This window comes from Mytilus edulis, chromosome 1, assembly GCF_963676685.1.
Source record: "Mytilus edulis chromosome 1, xbMytEdul2.2, whole genome shotgun sequence".
NCBI lineage: Eukaryota > Metazoa > Mollusca > Bivalvia > Mytilida > Mytilidae > Mytilus > Mytilus edulis.
The window spans coordinates 93,342,288-93,358,500 of NC_092344.1; the positions used below are offsets into that span (position 1 = coordinate 93,342,288).

At 31.3% G+C, this 16,213-nt stretch overlaps 1 protein-coding gene across 1 annotated transcript; it reads right to left on the reverse strand.

The window, feature by feature from the left end:
* Window positions 1-416: 416 nt before the first annotated feature.
* On the reverse strand, window positions 417-15,480 carry LOC139495396 (transmembrane protein 59-like). The gene is made up of 6 exons (XM_071283702.1): window positions 15,296-15,480; window positions 10,239-10,344; window positions 9,183-9,280; window positions 6,940-7,141; window positions 4,571-4,863; window positions 417-3,901 (listed from the first exon to the last, which is right to left on the reverse strand). Exons 1-6 carry the CDS (start codon window positions 15,443-15,445, stop codon window positions 3,770-3,772), a joined length of 981 nt encoding a protein of 326 aa, XP_071139803.1. The 5' UTR covers window positions 15,446-15,480; the 3' UTR covers window positions 417-3,769.
* Between the last annotated feature and the right edge of the window lie 733 nt (window positions 15,481-16,213).

Here is a 16,213-nt window from a genome sequence, read left to right on the forward strand (position 1 = left end):
TGGTACCCCACGAATAAAAGTACTTTCACAGTATGTAAGAATCTGTTTCTCTAATGATTGAAAAATTAATTTTCATTTTTTGTTAAACAAAAAAATCCCACTCGCGAGCCTTCCACATTTCATAAAGTTGTCAATATCATTAACACCTGTTATAGGCATAGTTTGATTATTCATTTGGCTGATTAAGGTTATGACCCTTATTCTCATCCAATCATCTTCTGAGATCACCAGCAACCACAAGTTGATTCAATTTTTTTATACAATAAGTGCAGAAAGATATAAATTGTCAAAGAATTAGAGAAAAACTTATATTTGGCATGAAGATGTTTATCAGTAAGATGAGGTGATGTTTCGTGAGCCTTCATAACCAACTAAAAACTTTGATAACAGCACTGGATATTAATAAAAACACAAAATCACCATTTGTATACATTTATTCTTTATATCCCACACGTGTATACATAAGCAGGTTTCTACAAAGAATTTCAAAGATGTGTATGTATGTTTACATTTTTTTGTATCAATGAACATGTTATTTTCATCTCATTGAATAAGTTATGTATTTTGATGCCAAAAGCAGAAATAAATATCTTATATAGTATTTAAAAAAGTTGAGATTTCTACTTTTGAACCAAATGCAGGAGTCTTATTTTATTTTAAGTTCTTGTTTATACAAATGCCATTTATGAAAACATAGCAGTACAAAATTTTATATTGGAGGCATAATTAGTTTGACTATCACAAATAAACTATAGCATAACATCACTTCAAAGAGTCCTATCCTCATGAATTCATCCCATAAATCCATCACTTATACAGTATAGTAACAAAATATTGTCGCAAAATATATTTAACAGCAATTATACTATCTCAATTGATTGAGAAAAATACCATTTTATAAAGCATTATTATATATCAGAAAAGGAGACTATCTGAACTAGCAGATACAATCGTTACATTCACACACATTTACCCTCAATACTTCACATTTATACATCAACATTGAATATTATTATCATTCACTCTACATAATGTGTGTTTGGTAAATTGTCCTTTTCAGTCGTCGGAAAAACTTCGAACAGATACTTTTTCAATAACCTTAATTTCCTCTTAAATATATTAAACCCTGTATAATAACTTTTTTATGGACACTTTTGTTTCCCAATACTGAAGTCCTGTGGAAAATTTACATTATTATCAATTTGATTAAATTTTGCTTTTTCAGTTTTTTTTGTGTGTTTTTTTATTATTACCTTTGAAATTGAATGGTAAGAAGAGGAACACTAATTGAAAAGGACATTTTACAAAACTCATTTAAATTTATACACAATAGATATTACAAATGATCTCTATGTGATACAAAATACTGATGTAATTTTCACCATGTTTTTATCCCGTTTTTCACCACTCGTGGTAGAACTTGTGAGTGTTTTTACTCCTTAAAACACAATTATCTTTCTTACAACAATATCAAAGGCAAAAGAAAATTCACATCTATGATGTACAAAGGGTTCTCTTGAATACAAAAAGCAAACACTTTATGAATTCCATAAAAACTTAATATAATGCAATATCCAAATATGGTAATTTCTTTTCTTACAAGTTCAATTTTTAACTTTGAAACACTATCTCCACTTGTTTAAAATGCAACAGAAATACTGGCTTTAACATGTGATCAGTAAAAAATATTTGACTGAATTTCATTAAAATCAAATAATTTCAATATCTTGCATGCGAATGATAATTTTCCAATCTTTTCAGCATGGGATTTTCTGATTATTTAATTTATACCAAAATGGTGTGGCACTTTATTGGCAAAGTGGTATAAGTAGTTCAACTAAAGCAATTTCTAGCCTGAGAACACTGAGGTTGTGAGCTGACTTCAATCTTTGACTAGGATTGCCAAAACATCTGTGGTTCTCTCTGGGCAATAAAAACTTGCTGCCAGGATTAAGCCAATTGTGCTATAAGTAGATCATCAATCAATATGGCATGCAATATATTACCTCATTTGAAATGATATAAATGTTTTAAAAAAATATAATAAAAGCCTAATATTTCTGTGTTTTTTGCATGTATGTTGCATAAGTGTAAGTCTTTATCCATGAAAACCCTATACAACTGGTTTATAATCAGGGACTTCTCAACCCTTATCTAATTATATTGTAATTTGATTACACAGTAAAAATCATTTTCCATTGAGAAAAAAATATACATACTATATTGATACACAATAATTAATAACATTCAAGATCCAAGCACACAAAACATTCTACAATATTTTCATTCATAACTATTTTTAATAATTTGTGTGTTTTAAAACAATTGCTGAAAATCATTGTTCAAAGAAAATACTTTTTTTTTTTAATCATTTGCAGAAAATATATATTGGCATACCATGACTATATAATGGAATCTAAAGGTATGGAAATAAATAATTATTATTTAAAAGAAATTTTATAGGATTTAAGAATAGATTGAAATCAATACCTTTTACTTTAAATACAATATTCAATGTATTACTCTAATATAATATCTTGATATTTTCTGACAGATTTTGTCAGTTAAATTCAGTATTGGATAAAAGATATATGCATTACAAACTGTCCATTTAAATATCTGTTAATTCACCCAAATCGGTTAATACATCACCAAATTCACCAAATCTATAAAAATCTCTAATTTAACTTAAAAACATATAATGATACGAATATTGCTGAAACTAAAGTCATAAAACTTACATTAAATATTGATATTTTTTACCATAAACACTATCAAAGTTAAATACAACATGTTAATAACATAACAAACGTAAACAAATTATCACATGCAAACAAAAATGGAATTCTATAAGAAAAAATAGAAAAATAAGTCATATTATATCTAAATGAAAAACAGCACAAGTTCTATTATATGTTTATTATATATAATTGCAAGAAACATGAATCAAAAGGTCAAGTCAGGAATCTTGTGATCAATACATGATCTTCCAATCGATGGCTTTTTTCAGAAAAATAATGATTTCACAAAGGAAATATCTGCAAATCACAATTTCCCATCATGGCCATGAGGTGTTTGCACCCAAATGACCCCAGATCAACCAGGACATTTCATTCAGAAAATCTAATAGGAATCACATATATTTTCTGGGAGATTATACATGTACATGTAAACATGGATTCTATTTACTCTGACTTGACCTTAAGAGAGGCTTACAATTCTCTTTTCCTTTAAAAAAGGAAGTAAAATATGAGTTTTAATTGTATTCAACACTGTTTTCAGTCATTTTAATATCAATAAATGGGCTTATAACTAACCGCGGAGTAGTTGTCTTCTTTTTTGCCTTTCAGTAAATTTTATTATATTGTCCGAGCGGTGTTCTGCAAAACATCATTATTTATATCTGGGGAACAACTCACCATTAAGTTTTATAATAAATAATAAATAGACTTGAGAATTTATATGACAAATGTCACAAATTCAACCTTTAAAATATAAATTTGTTTACAAAACCACTGATGTACAAACAAAATTGTAATGCCCATGTAGTGGTTAACAAAACTACAACATCAAATAAATATGATGAGTACATCAAGTTCAAATATGGTATGAAGAGTACATCAAGGTCAAGTATGTTTATCATAAGACAAAACCTAGAAATCCCACATGAATAGTGTTTTCCCTTTCAAAAATACAGCTGAATGTCTTATTGCATCTCAAATGCACATTTTAATTCATAATACTATGAGTCTATCTGATTGGGACTGAATTATAATCTCTGAACTTTGACCTTGACAGGAAGTGGTCCAGCATCATCCGAGATCACCTGAGGATATGATATCTCCATTCCTAATGCCTTCATTTGTTTGATATGTTCAAGGTCACCATTAATACTAAGTCTCTGAAATTAAAGAATAAAATCAAATATAATGAAAAGAAAAGTTATATTTTTTATGCCACTCCAAAACATTAATACTGAAACTTTTAAGTTCAAACTTAAATTCCCCTTTTTACAAGTATTTTAAAATACAGTTATTTAGGCAAGTTAAAATAACACACATGTAGACCATTTTTATTAAAATAGTGAATTGAGCTAATGAATTTCGTTCTCATCGTTTAAACCAATAAGCAGTAAATTTGGTGATATTGTTAAGTCATAATCTATTGATTATAGGTTGATGGGGAAAAGATTGCACAACATTTAATCCATATAGACACCTGCTGTTTAGCTACCCTTCAACCACCTTCTCAATCAAAACATCTCTTAAGTTCTAGTTTTTATCAACGGCTGTTGATATTAAAAATAAATATAGATTCATTTTCTACAGGATTTCAGAACACTTTTTGAACAATTATATGCTTGAACTATTTTATATTTGTGAATTCCTGACCTTTTACTGCTGACTATGCAGTATGGGCTTTGTTAAAAGGTCTTACAGTGACCTATAGATATTAATTTCTGTGTCATTTGGTCTCTTGTAAAGAGTTGTCTCATTGGCAATCATACCACACATTCTTTTTTATATCCCAAACAAATGACTGTTACAACACCTTTAACTATAAAACATACCTGATTATTTGCATGAACTCTCTGGTCAGGGGCAGTAACCATTGCAGTCAGACATAGCCAAATCATCATCATGGCAGACATGAACAATAGCATGCTCAGAAACACACGAGATAAACCCGTTTTCTTAGATACACATGACAGCCAGTCATTGGTAGCTGTGTTTTCACCATTAACATTGTATGCATATTGTGTACCATCCTCTCTTGGCATTATCTGGGATCTCTTAATTACAGGTGTTGCGGATCTATCAACTTCCTCCAAGTTGGTTTCCAAATAATGAGCTGTGTTGTAATCTGTTATGGTAAACAAATTTGTAGATTATTGCAGCATAATTTTGACAATTTTTTGTTTGTTATAATATATGGAAATAAATAAAACTTTTTGCATCATATAATCTAATAAATGGGGAACGTGTCAATTGGACACAGATGATGCCCCCACTTCCATATTATATAAAGGGGCATAACTGAAGAACATTGAACAGTTTTATGTGTAGAAAGGGCATAACTCAAGAATGGTAAAAGTGACGCCACCCAATTTCAAACTTGATCTGTATTATGTGGTAATAAGCATTGTATTTAAGTTTCATAACATTTGATTGAAGCAAACTAAAATTAGAGAACGGAAACCAACTTTGGGGCGTACGTACAGACGGACAAGAGTACAATTTAATGCCCTCTCTGCTGCATTCGGGGGCATAATTTTTTTTTGTAGACATGTATCTTTCCTGCTTTGGCAAATAATAATTAATGCAATGTGATGGTCAGTGTGGTATGTATTTCTTGATGAAATACTGGCTTCAATACAACAGTAGAGATAGTGCTGTCTATTTATTGACAGTGCCCAGAGCAGTTTTGAAGCTCTCAACACTGGATGCATTCACTACATTGTTTTCAAGGTTGTTCCACTCCATCACTACTTTTAAATGTGGTTAAAAATGTGTAAAATTATAAATTAATAAGAAAACTTCACAGTAGGTGTTGATGCTACCCTAAACATCTATGTTTTGTTGCCTGTGACATTTGTAACAAGAAAGACAACGACAGACTCTACAGAGCCTGAATCCTCTAACTGGCAAATGTGATTTTAGCAAGATTTTTTTGAAAATCTGTTATATCCCTTCCAACAATTATGCCTCCAAATAATAATAGAATTGGGATTACGTAGTCTCTTAACTATTTTTGAACATGTTAAGTTAGAAAGATTTTGCATTTGTTATCAGGGCCGTAACTAGGGTTCGAATTCAGGGGAGGCAGGGGTTTGGGGGCCGCCGATTGAGGCCCCCACTAGATAGAGGGGTTGGGGTACAGTTCCCCATTAGATAGAGGGGTTGGGGCACAGTCCCCCGCCTATTTTTCTCTCTCAGTCATTGGCTAAAAATGACCCGTTTCCCTTCGATTTCCTTACTTTAAGAAACATCAGTATTGCTTGAACCTGGAAGCAACTTTTATGCAAAAACAAGCTGAGATTGCTGTTCGGGGTGAGCCAAGGCTCCGTCTTGAAGGCCGTACTTTGACCTATAATTGTTAACATAAAATTCATTGTGACCGCAGATTTTTTTCTCAAATGATATGGCTAAAAATTACCCGTTTTCTTTTGATTTCCTTACATTAAGAAAGATCAGGTTTTGCTGGATTCTTGGAGCTATTTTCATGCAAACAATTATTATCTGTATGTAAAGATATTTTTTTTAGAAACTGGTAAGTTCAAAAAACATATAAAGCAAGATTATAGAACGCATGATATTTTTTTTTTATCAAGGATCTTGACTTTCAATATTGTTGAAAGCTGAACAGACATGTATATAACCACAACCAGGGACTTTCTATACTAGTCTAGTATATACTTAGTATAGAAAGTCCCTGCTACAACGAATGGGAATGTTTACCTACTAAGGCATTGACCATAATGTTCTCGTACGATCGAGAGACTTAAAAAACTATCCAACAGCTAATTCAGCCGGTGACGAATTTCCGATATCTTGAAAGATTCACAATACAAAAGGAACTTCCTCTGCTCATATGTGTTCTCGTGCGAATACTGACCCACTCACTACTGAATAACATGATAACACTGTTAAAACTGTAAACTTGTGTTGTTTATAATATAAATTCAAGTTCTTCGTGTACATATTGTCAATATTTGATTTGATTACTTCAAAAAAAAAGATTGGTGCAGAAAATTCAGGGGAGGCAGTTGCCTCCCCTCCCTCATAGGTAGTTACGGCCCTGGTTATTTTAAAAGGAGAAAAAAGATTTTAAATTGTCTTATAAAGTATGCCACTCCATTAACATGAAAATGGCTTATATAAATAAGAAGGAGTTTATCATCTTATTGGAAAAGTGAGAACAAACTACTTTGAAACATACCATCATCAGTTTCAATAGAATCAAATTCTGGTGTAAACTGTGGCTCTGACTTGACTACAATCACTGACCCATCACCTGACCTCATGTAGAATGACCATCTGACAGACAGACCATTCCAAACTTTGTCTACCATATTACTGTACATGTTATGTACATACATGAATGGATTTATAAACTGAATATTCATCATATCCATTGGATCCTGAAAAAGATATCAAATAAATTAAACAGAATTTTAATTTATAACAAATATTCAAAGTTTTTTCTTTAATCTATAACAAAATAATGTCTTAATAAAAACAAATAGAACATAAATATCTCTGTGTAACATTGACATTTTACATTGCAAACATATCATTTTATGTGTATGTATGAACCAGATGCTCTGCAGGGCACAGCTTTATATGACCGCAGAGTTAGAACCCTGAACATTGGGGCAAGTATGGACACAACATTAAAGCTTGATACAGCTCTGAATTTGGATTGTGATTAAATAGTTGACACAACACAGTTTTCTGACACATAATGAATGTGGTCTAAGAACATGAAGAACTTAAACTTAAAAACTTTAAATTGGACATTACCTATTATGGTCCAATATTCAAAATCTAAATACATGGTTAGATTCAGCATATCAAAGAACCCCAAGAATTTAATTTTTGAAGACATCAAATAAAGTTCAATTTTGGACCCTTTAAACCTCAATGTGGACCAATCTGATAACCGGGCCCAAACATCAAAAATTAAAATACATGGTTAGATTAAGCATATATCAGGCCTAAAATAAAATATAGTTTGTTTCCCCAATCCCGACCGACCCTGCAAAATGGTGCTACTCATAAAATTTTATTGTCAAAACTAAGTCAAATATTATTTTATTCATTTCTGATTTTCAGGCTTGTTGGATCGTCCTATAATTTTCAAGCTTTTTGGAAAAATAAAATTATTTCCCTACCTACCTACCCATACCTGGCTCAGCAGGGTCGGGATTGGGGAAACAAACAATATATTAATCTAGGCCTCAAAGAACCCCATATATATAATTTTTGTTGAAATCAAACAAAGTTTAAATTTGGACCAACTTGAAAACTGGGCCTATAATCAAAAATCTAAATACAGGTTGAGATTCAGCATATCAAAGAACACCAAGGATTCAATTTTTGTTGATATCAAACAAAGTTAAATTTTGGACCACGATTTGGACCAACTTGAAAACTGGTCCCATAATAAAAAAAAAATAAGTACATGTTTAGATTCAGCATATCAAAGAACCCAAAGGATTCAATTTTTGTTGAAATCAATCAAAGTTTAATTTAAAACCACGATTTGGACCAACTTGAAAACTGGGCCCATAATAAAAAATCTAAGTACATGTTTATATTCAGCATATCAAAAAAAACCCAAGAATTCAATTTTTGTTGAAATCAAAAAAAGTTTAATTTGGGACCCCAATTTGGACCAACTTGAAAACTGGGCCAATAATCAAAAACCTAAGTACATGTTTAGATTCAGCATATCAAAGAACCCCAAAGATTCAATTTTTGTTAAAATCAAACTTAGTTTAATTTTGGACCCTTTGGACCTTAATGTAGACCAATTTGAAAATGGGACCAAAAATTAAGAATCTACATACACAGTTAGATTCAGCATATCAAAATACCCCAATTATTCAATTTTTGATGATTTCAAACAAAGTTTAATTTTGGACTCTTTGGGCCCCTTTTTCCTAAACTGTTGGGACCATAACTCCCAAAATCGATCCCAACCTTCCTTCTGTTCATAAACCTTGTGTATAAATTGCATTTATTTTTATTTACTTATACTAAAGTTATTGTGCTAAAACCAAGAATAATGCTTATTTGGGCCCTTTTTTGGCCCCTTATTCCTAAACTGTTGGGACCAAAACTCCCAAAATAAAGCCCAACCTTCCTTTAGTGGTCATAAACCTTGTGTCAAATTTTCATAGATTTCTAATTACTTAAACTAAAGTTATAGTGGGAAAACCAAAAGTCTTCGGATGCCAAATACGACTAAGGACGATGACGCCAACGTGATACCAATATATGAACAAAAAATTTTCAATTTTTGCGGTCGTATAAAAAAAGATAATTATATCTTATTTTAATAAAATATGGAATGCATTTCTCTAATTTTCATTATAAACTTGATCTGCACAAAAATAATGTGTAGAAAGCAAACTTGTCTTTATAACATCGTCTACACAAAATAAAAGTGAGATTTACCTCATCAAAATTAAATTTCTTCAACTGAGGAACTTGATTTTTACACCCAAATATACAGGTGGTCTCTTCATCTGTTGTGTTATAGGCTTCTTCACATGCTGAAACAGTAAAACAAAATATAAAGTTAGTTTCAAAAAACTGTGAAGGATCTGAATCCAGAGAAGGAATTATGCTCATGGAGAATCATAACCAGATTTTTACCAACCACTACAATCTTTTCATTATTTGATACAGATTCCTGGGGATTTCAAATAACAATAAACGATTGTTTATAGACTCATTCTATTTGAGACAATTGAAAAATCATTCCATATATATTTCTCTTTTCAGTCTTGTCTACATTGAAATTCAAGTTACTTTCTTTTTTATAATATTTATCATGCTGTGTTACCAAACTAACAAGTGATGTTTTATTTGTTGCTATGTTTTTATTGAATTTTATACCATTATAATGTTTTTTACTGGATTAATTTTCTCAAGTACTCAGAATCCAGATACTGTCAACCTTGTGAGTGGTTGTTTTTGTATCTTGGTGTGTCTGTCCATTACACTGGTTTTTTCATGACAGGAGATACTTTGAGGTCTATGTTGAATTTATTTACAAAGTGATTAGACTTGAGGTCATATTTGAGCTTTACATGTAGGGTTCTAATTCTGAAGACATAACCTTGCCCCTTAGATATACTTTACATTTTTGAATTGTACGTTGCCGTATTATTGACATCTACACATGGACGTCTCTTTCAATTCATAATAAACAGCAATAATGAATAACAGATTAAGTAATTGAACTTTCAATTAGCTTCACATCTTAATATAACTTGAACCTTTCTGTGATCTATAATACAAATAGAGAAGAAACACATACATAATATATTTAAAAGATGAGTGCATTTCTTATTTGTAAATATTGAACAACAAAACAGAGGTGGTCATTTCTAATATTTTCTCCGAACTGAAGAATCATATTGCTTAACCATGTTACACACACTGTACTAAATATATTACATTGTAATGTAAAGTAGAATATATTTACAGTTCACTTGTATAACTTACATGATGTGCAACCTTTCATGGTCATATTAAGATTATCATGGTTATAAATAAATTCCATAATGGTAAAAAATCTACATCCTCTTTTACATACATCTACTAAATAACTCTGAAATAGAAAAAACAATTTGTTACTGGTCTCTATTTAGATAATCATGTGTATTTTGTATGTTGGAGTATGGATTATATGCCCAACTTAAACCTCTACACTCATTGTCTTTTTTTTAGCGGGAATATGTATATAAAATTCGGTCTTTGTTTTTCTCTTAGATTGAATTATTTCACATTTTGCTAAACCCAGAATTTTTATAGCTACATCTAAGTATGCTCACTGCATGGTAAAGGTTTTGCTCATTGTCGAAAGCTGGAAGGTAACCTGCAGTTGTTAACATCCTAGACCTTTTTCATGGAAGGACAGTCTCATGAATGGCAAATATACCACATCCTGTTCATATTTTCATATCCAAATGATAATACAAATCTCAATTAATCATGTTGATAATTTTGTCCTTTAAATTGGGTTTATATGGTTTTTTTCTATGAAAGGTGTCTTGACTATGCTACTGAAGAATGCAGTTTAAATAATAAATGTATGTTTGTTTTCACTAATAATTCCTAATGTCACATCTCCTATTTATACATTAGATGTGGAATTTTTTTTACTCTAGTTTGATTAATCTATACAATTTAATGTTAACAAAAGTGTTTTTCTTTACAATGGTAAATCATGTTAATTTTATTATTTTTAGATAATAATTACAGGTTTATTAGGGGAGCAGGGGACTGTGCATCCTTTTTTTTAGGAAAGCATGAATGGAGTGGGCAACTGCTTAGGAAGTCAGTCAATATGAACTCATAATCATGATAATCAGTTTCACCAAAAATTTCTATTCTTTCAACATGTTCAAGAATTTCTCCATACTTTCAAGATTTTCCTTTATATATACATGTATATATAAATATATATATGCAACTCGTCTAAACATCAACCCAACAATGTTAGATCTGTAAATTTGCTTTCGCAAATTTTTGGTTCTTCCAAATATATATATATGTATACTTATGGTGGTTTTTCTTTATGGAGTCTGTCTTTTAGATAATCTACTTTAATGGGACTAGTAATCCTTTATTTACAGCTTATAACAATGCATTAATATAACTGACAGAATAAGATTAGTCTTTGATATAAGGAAGTGACTTGTGTACAGATTTTCAAATTGTTTACCCTGAAGTTTTAAACACAATTATTTTCCAAATGTCAAATAATTGCTCTAAGTATTCTGACCTAATCCGTTATAACTCTTAAATTATATATCTTAAGGTTAAACATGCTTAACAATTACATGTTCTGGATAAATACTTTTTTTAATAACTTTAAAACAAGTTTATAAATGATGTCAATATTTAAATGACATTAATCATTCTCATAAAAATAACACAACCTGAAGCATTTGCAATTGATTACAAGTTAATAGTTTCATATCAAACCAGTTTTTTTGGTTTTTCTTTTAAAATTATCAATTTTATTAATTTCATTTTTTTTTAAATATAATCATGGTTTCATTGAATTTATGTACTGTTTAGGCATTAATTTTATTAATTTCATCATTTATAAACGTTATTGTAGTTTCGTTAAATTGATGTACTATTCAGGCAGAGACAAATCTAGGCAAAATATATGTCTTTGATTTAGGAAATAATCATGATTAAGATTTTTGGGGGATTTTTTTTTTATTTATGAAAATTGTAACTGAATAGTTGTGCAAAAAAAAAACTGATTTAAAATTTTAATTCAAATGCATATATGTACAATGATGTACATGTATAACTCATCTTCTTAGCAACAAAAAGAAAGGTAATGTGTGGCTATTTTAAAGTATTAGTTAATGCATAAAAGGACCATATTACATCACTTATGCAAGGCCGTAACTACCCTTGAGGCAAGTGAGGCAAGTGAGGCAATTGCCTCACTAAAATTTCGACACTGATTTTTTTTTTTATACATATATACAAATAAAATAGTCTTTTGTTGTTCTGTCTCAACCTTAATTTCTATAACTTGTCATCATTCCTTTAAACTATTCTTCCTGGATAACTCAGCATCTCAACGGGTGATGTTTCTCAATTACATTAACCTAGTAACGATAATCATCATGGATCTCTGGTTAAAAACAGGCTCTTGCAGAAAAAGGAAAAGCGACACTGAAGGTAAAGAAGGAATAATTCTAGTAAACTAATTTGTTTGTGAACGTAGTCTGCGTATTGCATATAACTTCATTAGAACAATCCAAAAACGATAAGTAGACTGACAAATCAAGTAGTGGGCATCGCAAGGGGGCAGTCCTGTCTGTGTATTCATTTCTCCGTTTCATCAACTTCAACCTTTCTCTTTACAGATAAATAAAATATAAATAATATGAAACATGCATGGATTAGTTTTTCATGATCCATGTTTCTTTAACCTTAAAAATTGAAAGAACATCCCATATTCCAATTTGACATTATTGAGGAATGGTATAGAACCTTTATCACAGGATTTTGTCTTTACTTATTCGGGACTACGGAATTTCATTTCTTTATATTCGGGGTTTCGGAATCAGACACCCCCAACCCCTAACCCCTAAATTTATAGATTCTGGAACTAAAATACCACCGACTATTTCCAGAAATAATTTGAAATTACGGACCTACATGTAAACGTCAAAACTCCATTTTAATTCCCCTGTACCCATATCATATATACTTACTCTATAGATAGATCATATACATGTATCTTATCTAATTCTATCCCTAGTTTGTTTACTCTTTGTCAGCATACAAGTGAGTTTAATATTTTGTAACTGAGACTGTATGATGATGCTAGCCTTTATAGGAAAGCTTAATTCCCTTTTGCAAACAAAACTGTTACTACCGATGCTGCTACCGAATTGCTGATGGAGAAGGAATTGGAAGAAGACATTGATCATTGTGTTGATGATAATGTGCTACCTTTAGAAACACAGACTGCCCTGAAACGACTGAAATCTAGGAAAAGAGCATACATGAGTGGCGAGAGGTTGTGCGGTCTTGCCATGCTCCATGTTCATCGCCATAAGGATATCAGCAGACCAAAGTTATGATTCTAAAACAATTTGACTGAACCCACCATAGAAATAATTGGCAAACTCTACTGAATCGAAGTTTGTTCTATGTTCTGGCGGCAGATTTAAATTGATATTTGGATGATTATCTTACATACAAATTCAAATAAAGTTGTTAAAAATTTGGTATTAGTAAAAGTCTTTAAATATGAACAATTTATATAAAAACTGTCCAAATTCAAAACATTATCAAACTCTCTAAAAATGCCTAGAACGCAGGATTTTGCACCATTCATTTCATACCCTCCAAAAAAATTTAACGCCACGCTTCGCTCGGCTCAATTATTTTGCCTCACTAAAATAAGATGCCTAGTTACGGCCTTGTTATGATTCTAAAATGGCACTAAATTTTCACATTATCTAAATGTTAAGGTCCAATTTGAAAATTGTATATATCATTATTTTAGCCATAAATTCCTAAAGGTCTTCTTCCTTCTCTAAATCTGAACATGCTGAACAAGAGTATATATGCATGTATGTATATATGTTCCAATATCTAGGTACAGAACTGTACATGTAGCTACACAACAGCCTGGGTGGATTTTGCTTTTTCCACCAGCCCATCCTAGCTATAATCTTTTTTGTTGTTGTAAAAATAGTGATTACAAATGCCTATCTGCTTTTTTCAATTGACTGTACTTGCCAGTCTTTTGATTTAACAAAAGAAATTGCATGCCCACTCCTATGGGTGTATACACAAATTACATCATGTTTCTGAATAATTTATATCTTCCCAAAATAATTTTAAAAAACGCTATAGTGATCATAGGAAAATAATAGAACCCTACTGTTCATGCTGTTCAAACATACTCATGCAGTCATTGGGTGCACGTTTATAACAGGCAAGGGAAAACTGATTATTCCACTGTTTTGATTTGATCAAACAAATAGTTTTTTTTACAATTTATTTGAAAATATTTGTCTACAGATTACCATAGCATGTCTAAATTAAGCACCCTTAAAAGTTTGGGCATAAAATGCCTTGTGAGGGTACATGTAACTGGTCCTCAAACAGTATAACTGGGACTCATAAAGAAGAGGCGACAGAGTACAGTACAGATTAACAAAATGGAGCAGTTGCTCAGTCAATTTATAATGAACAAGGGAAAGACATTTGCTTGTATTATCATTATGCTATAATATGGGGACAAAGTCCCCAATAACAGTAGAAAAATCAATAAAAACTAATTTTTAAAAAAAATCGGGAAAATTTTCATTGTACTAATGAACTCAAAACCGTACAATTTTTTGGATGTCATGTTTTGAATTCCCGCATCTGCGCAGAAATGTACAATGTACTTCCTTTTTCCGGTCTCGTTTGTATGAAACTTTGAGTAAAATATATATTTATCAGTCTAGTATAAAATAGGAAGGAACACAATACCAATTTCAATTTTAGTAATTCCTTGATATGAAAAAACTTTACTTGATGATAGCATTTCTTTGTTTACATTGCATATGACATCATAACTTAAATAATGTCACAACTAAAATCCCTAACAACAGAACCCAAATTGGAAACGTTACGTACGGTATTTCCGTTTCTTTTTTTTTTAACAAATATTTAAGTTACAAAAAAATAATTCATACAGACTTCGTACCCATTAACAGGTTATGCCTACCTCATATTATTAATAAACATCATACGAAAGATATTTGTTTATGTTATTATAGGGTCATCATACACAAACTGGTACCGACCAGTCATTGGATGTTAATTTTCTCATCAAAATATGATTGATCATCCTTGTTAACACCAGAAACAACTGTTTTAATATGATTGTATTTCACAGCTTTTATAACATGCATATTAACTTTACTTTCTCTTTTTTCAGTGTTTGTGATGAATTCCACAAATCAACAAACCATGATACCTCCATTGTTCAACGGGTTATCAACATTTTAACTTAATGTATCTACCTTTTCAAAAGTGTGTGGCGTGTATGTGTTTGAGCATTTGTCGGAACAAGTAGTTATATCATCTAGGACCCTATCAAATACTCCTGTCGCAGAGGTAAACGACAAGAATGTGAAAATAAACAAAAGTTCGTGTATCCTGATAGCCGCCATCTTGAACAGCTGGTTTATTTTGATCACGTGACAAAATAACAATCGATCGAGCACTCCGCGGTGATCGAATTATCCGTGACGAGTTTTATCATAATAATAACTTCATTAACTTTGTACTGCCTAAGTAGACTTGAATGAAAAAAATCAATTTTCTTTTTGTTCTTTTTAAATTCATTTCCATTAAGGATTTGTATACAGTATTATAACAAATCACTGAATAAACTACAGAAACACAATCTTTCAGTGAGCTTTTCAATTCGACTGAATCAAACTTGAAAATATACACCTGTATTTGATAGTTGTCCTGATTTTTTAAAACAAACAGTGTATGGTTAGATAATAAAGATGTAACATTTTTGTTATATTCCGATACTGAGAACATTAAACCTAGAACAAATACTAGGAAATTTATGTTGCAAATCATGCCTAATTCCTTTTTCATTTTTAATAAATATATGTTTTAATATTTTTGATTTACGGACTGTTTATTGTGAAATCTAAAGTGATTTTGGTACAGCTTTGGGAACTGATTTCAACCTTTTCAGAGGCATAACAGCATCAGTAAAAAGCAGGGGCGGATGCAGGAATTTTCGAAAGGGGGGGTGCTAACCCAGGGCAAAGGGGGGGGGGGGGGGGGTGCAGGGGGGTGCAAAACATATGTCCCGATACAAATGCATTGATCGGCAAAAATAAAGGGGGGGGTGCGCACCCCCGGAACCCCCCCCCCCTGGATCCGCCACTGAAAAGCACTATTCGATTTATCATAAA

Excerpts from the sequence above, each read along its gene's own strand:
- LOC139495396 (XM_071283702.1), bottom strand. The coding sequence starts at position 15,445 with ATGGCGGCTATCAGGATACACGAACTTTTGTTTATTTTCACATTCTTG. Across the intron at positions 10,345-15,295 it reads CGCCACACACTTTTGAAAAG|AGTTATTTAGTAGATGTATG; the intron begins GTAGATACATTA and ends TTTCTATTTCAG. Across the intron at positions 4,864-6,939 it reads TTCTATTGAAACTGATGATG|ATTACAACACAGCTCATTAT; the intron begins GTATGTTTCAAA and ends TTACCATAACAG.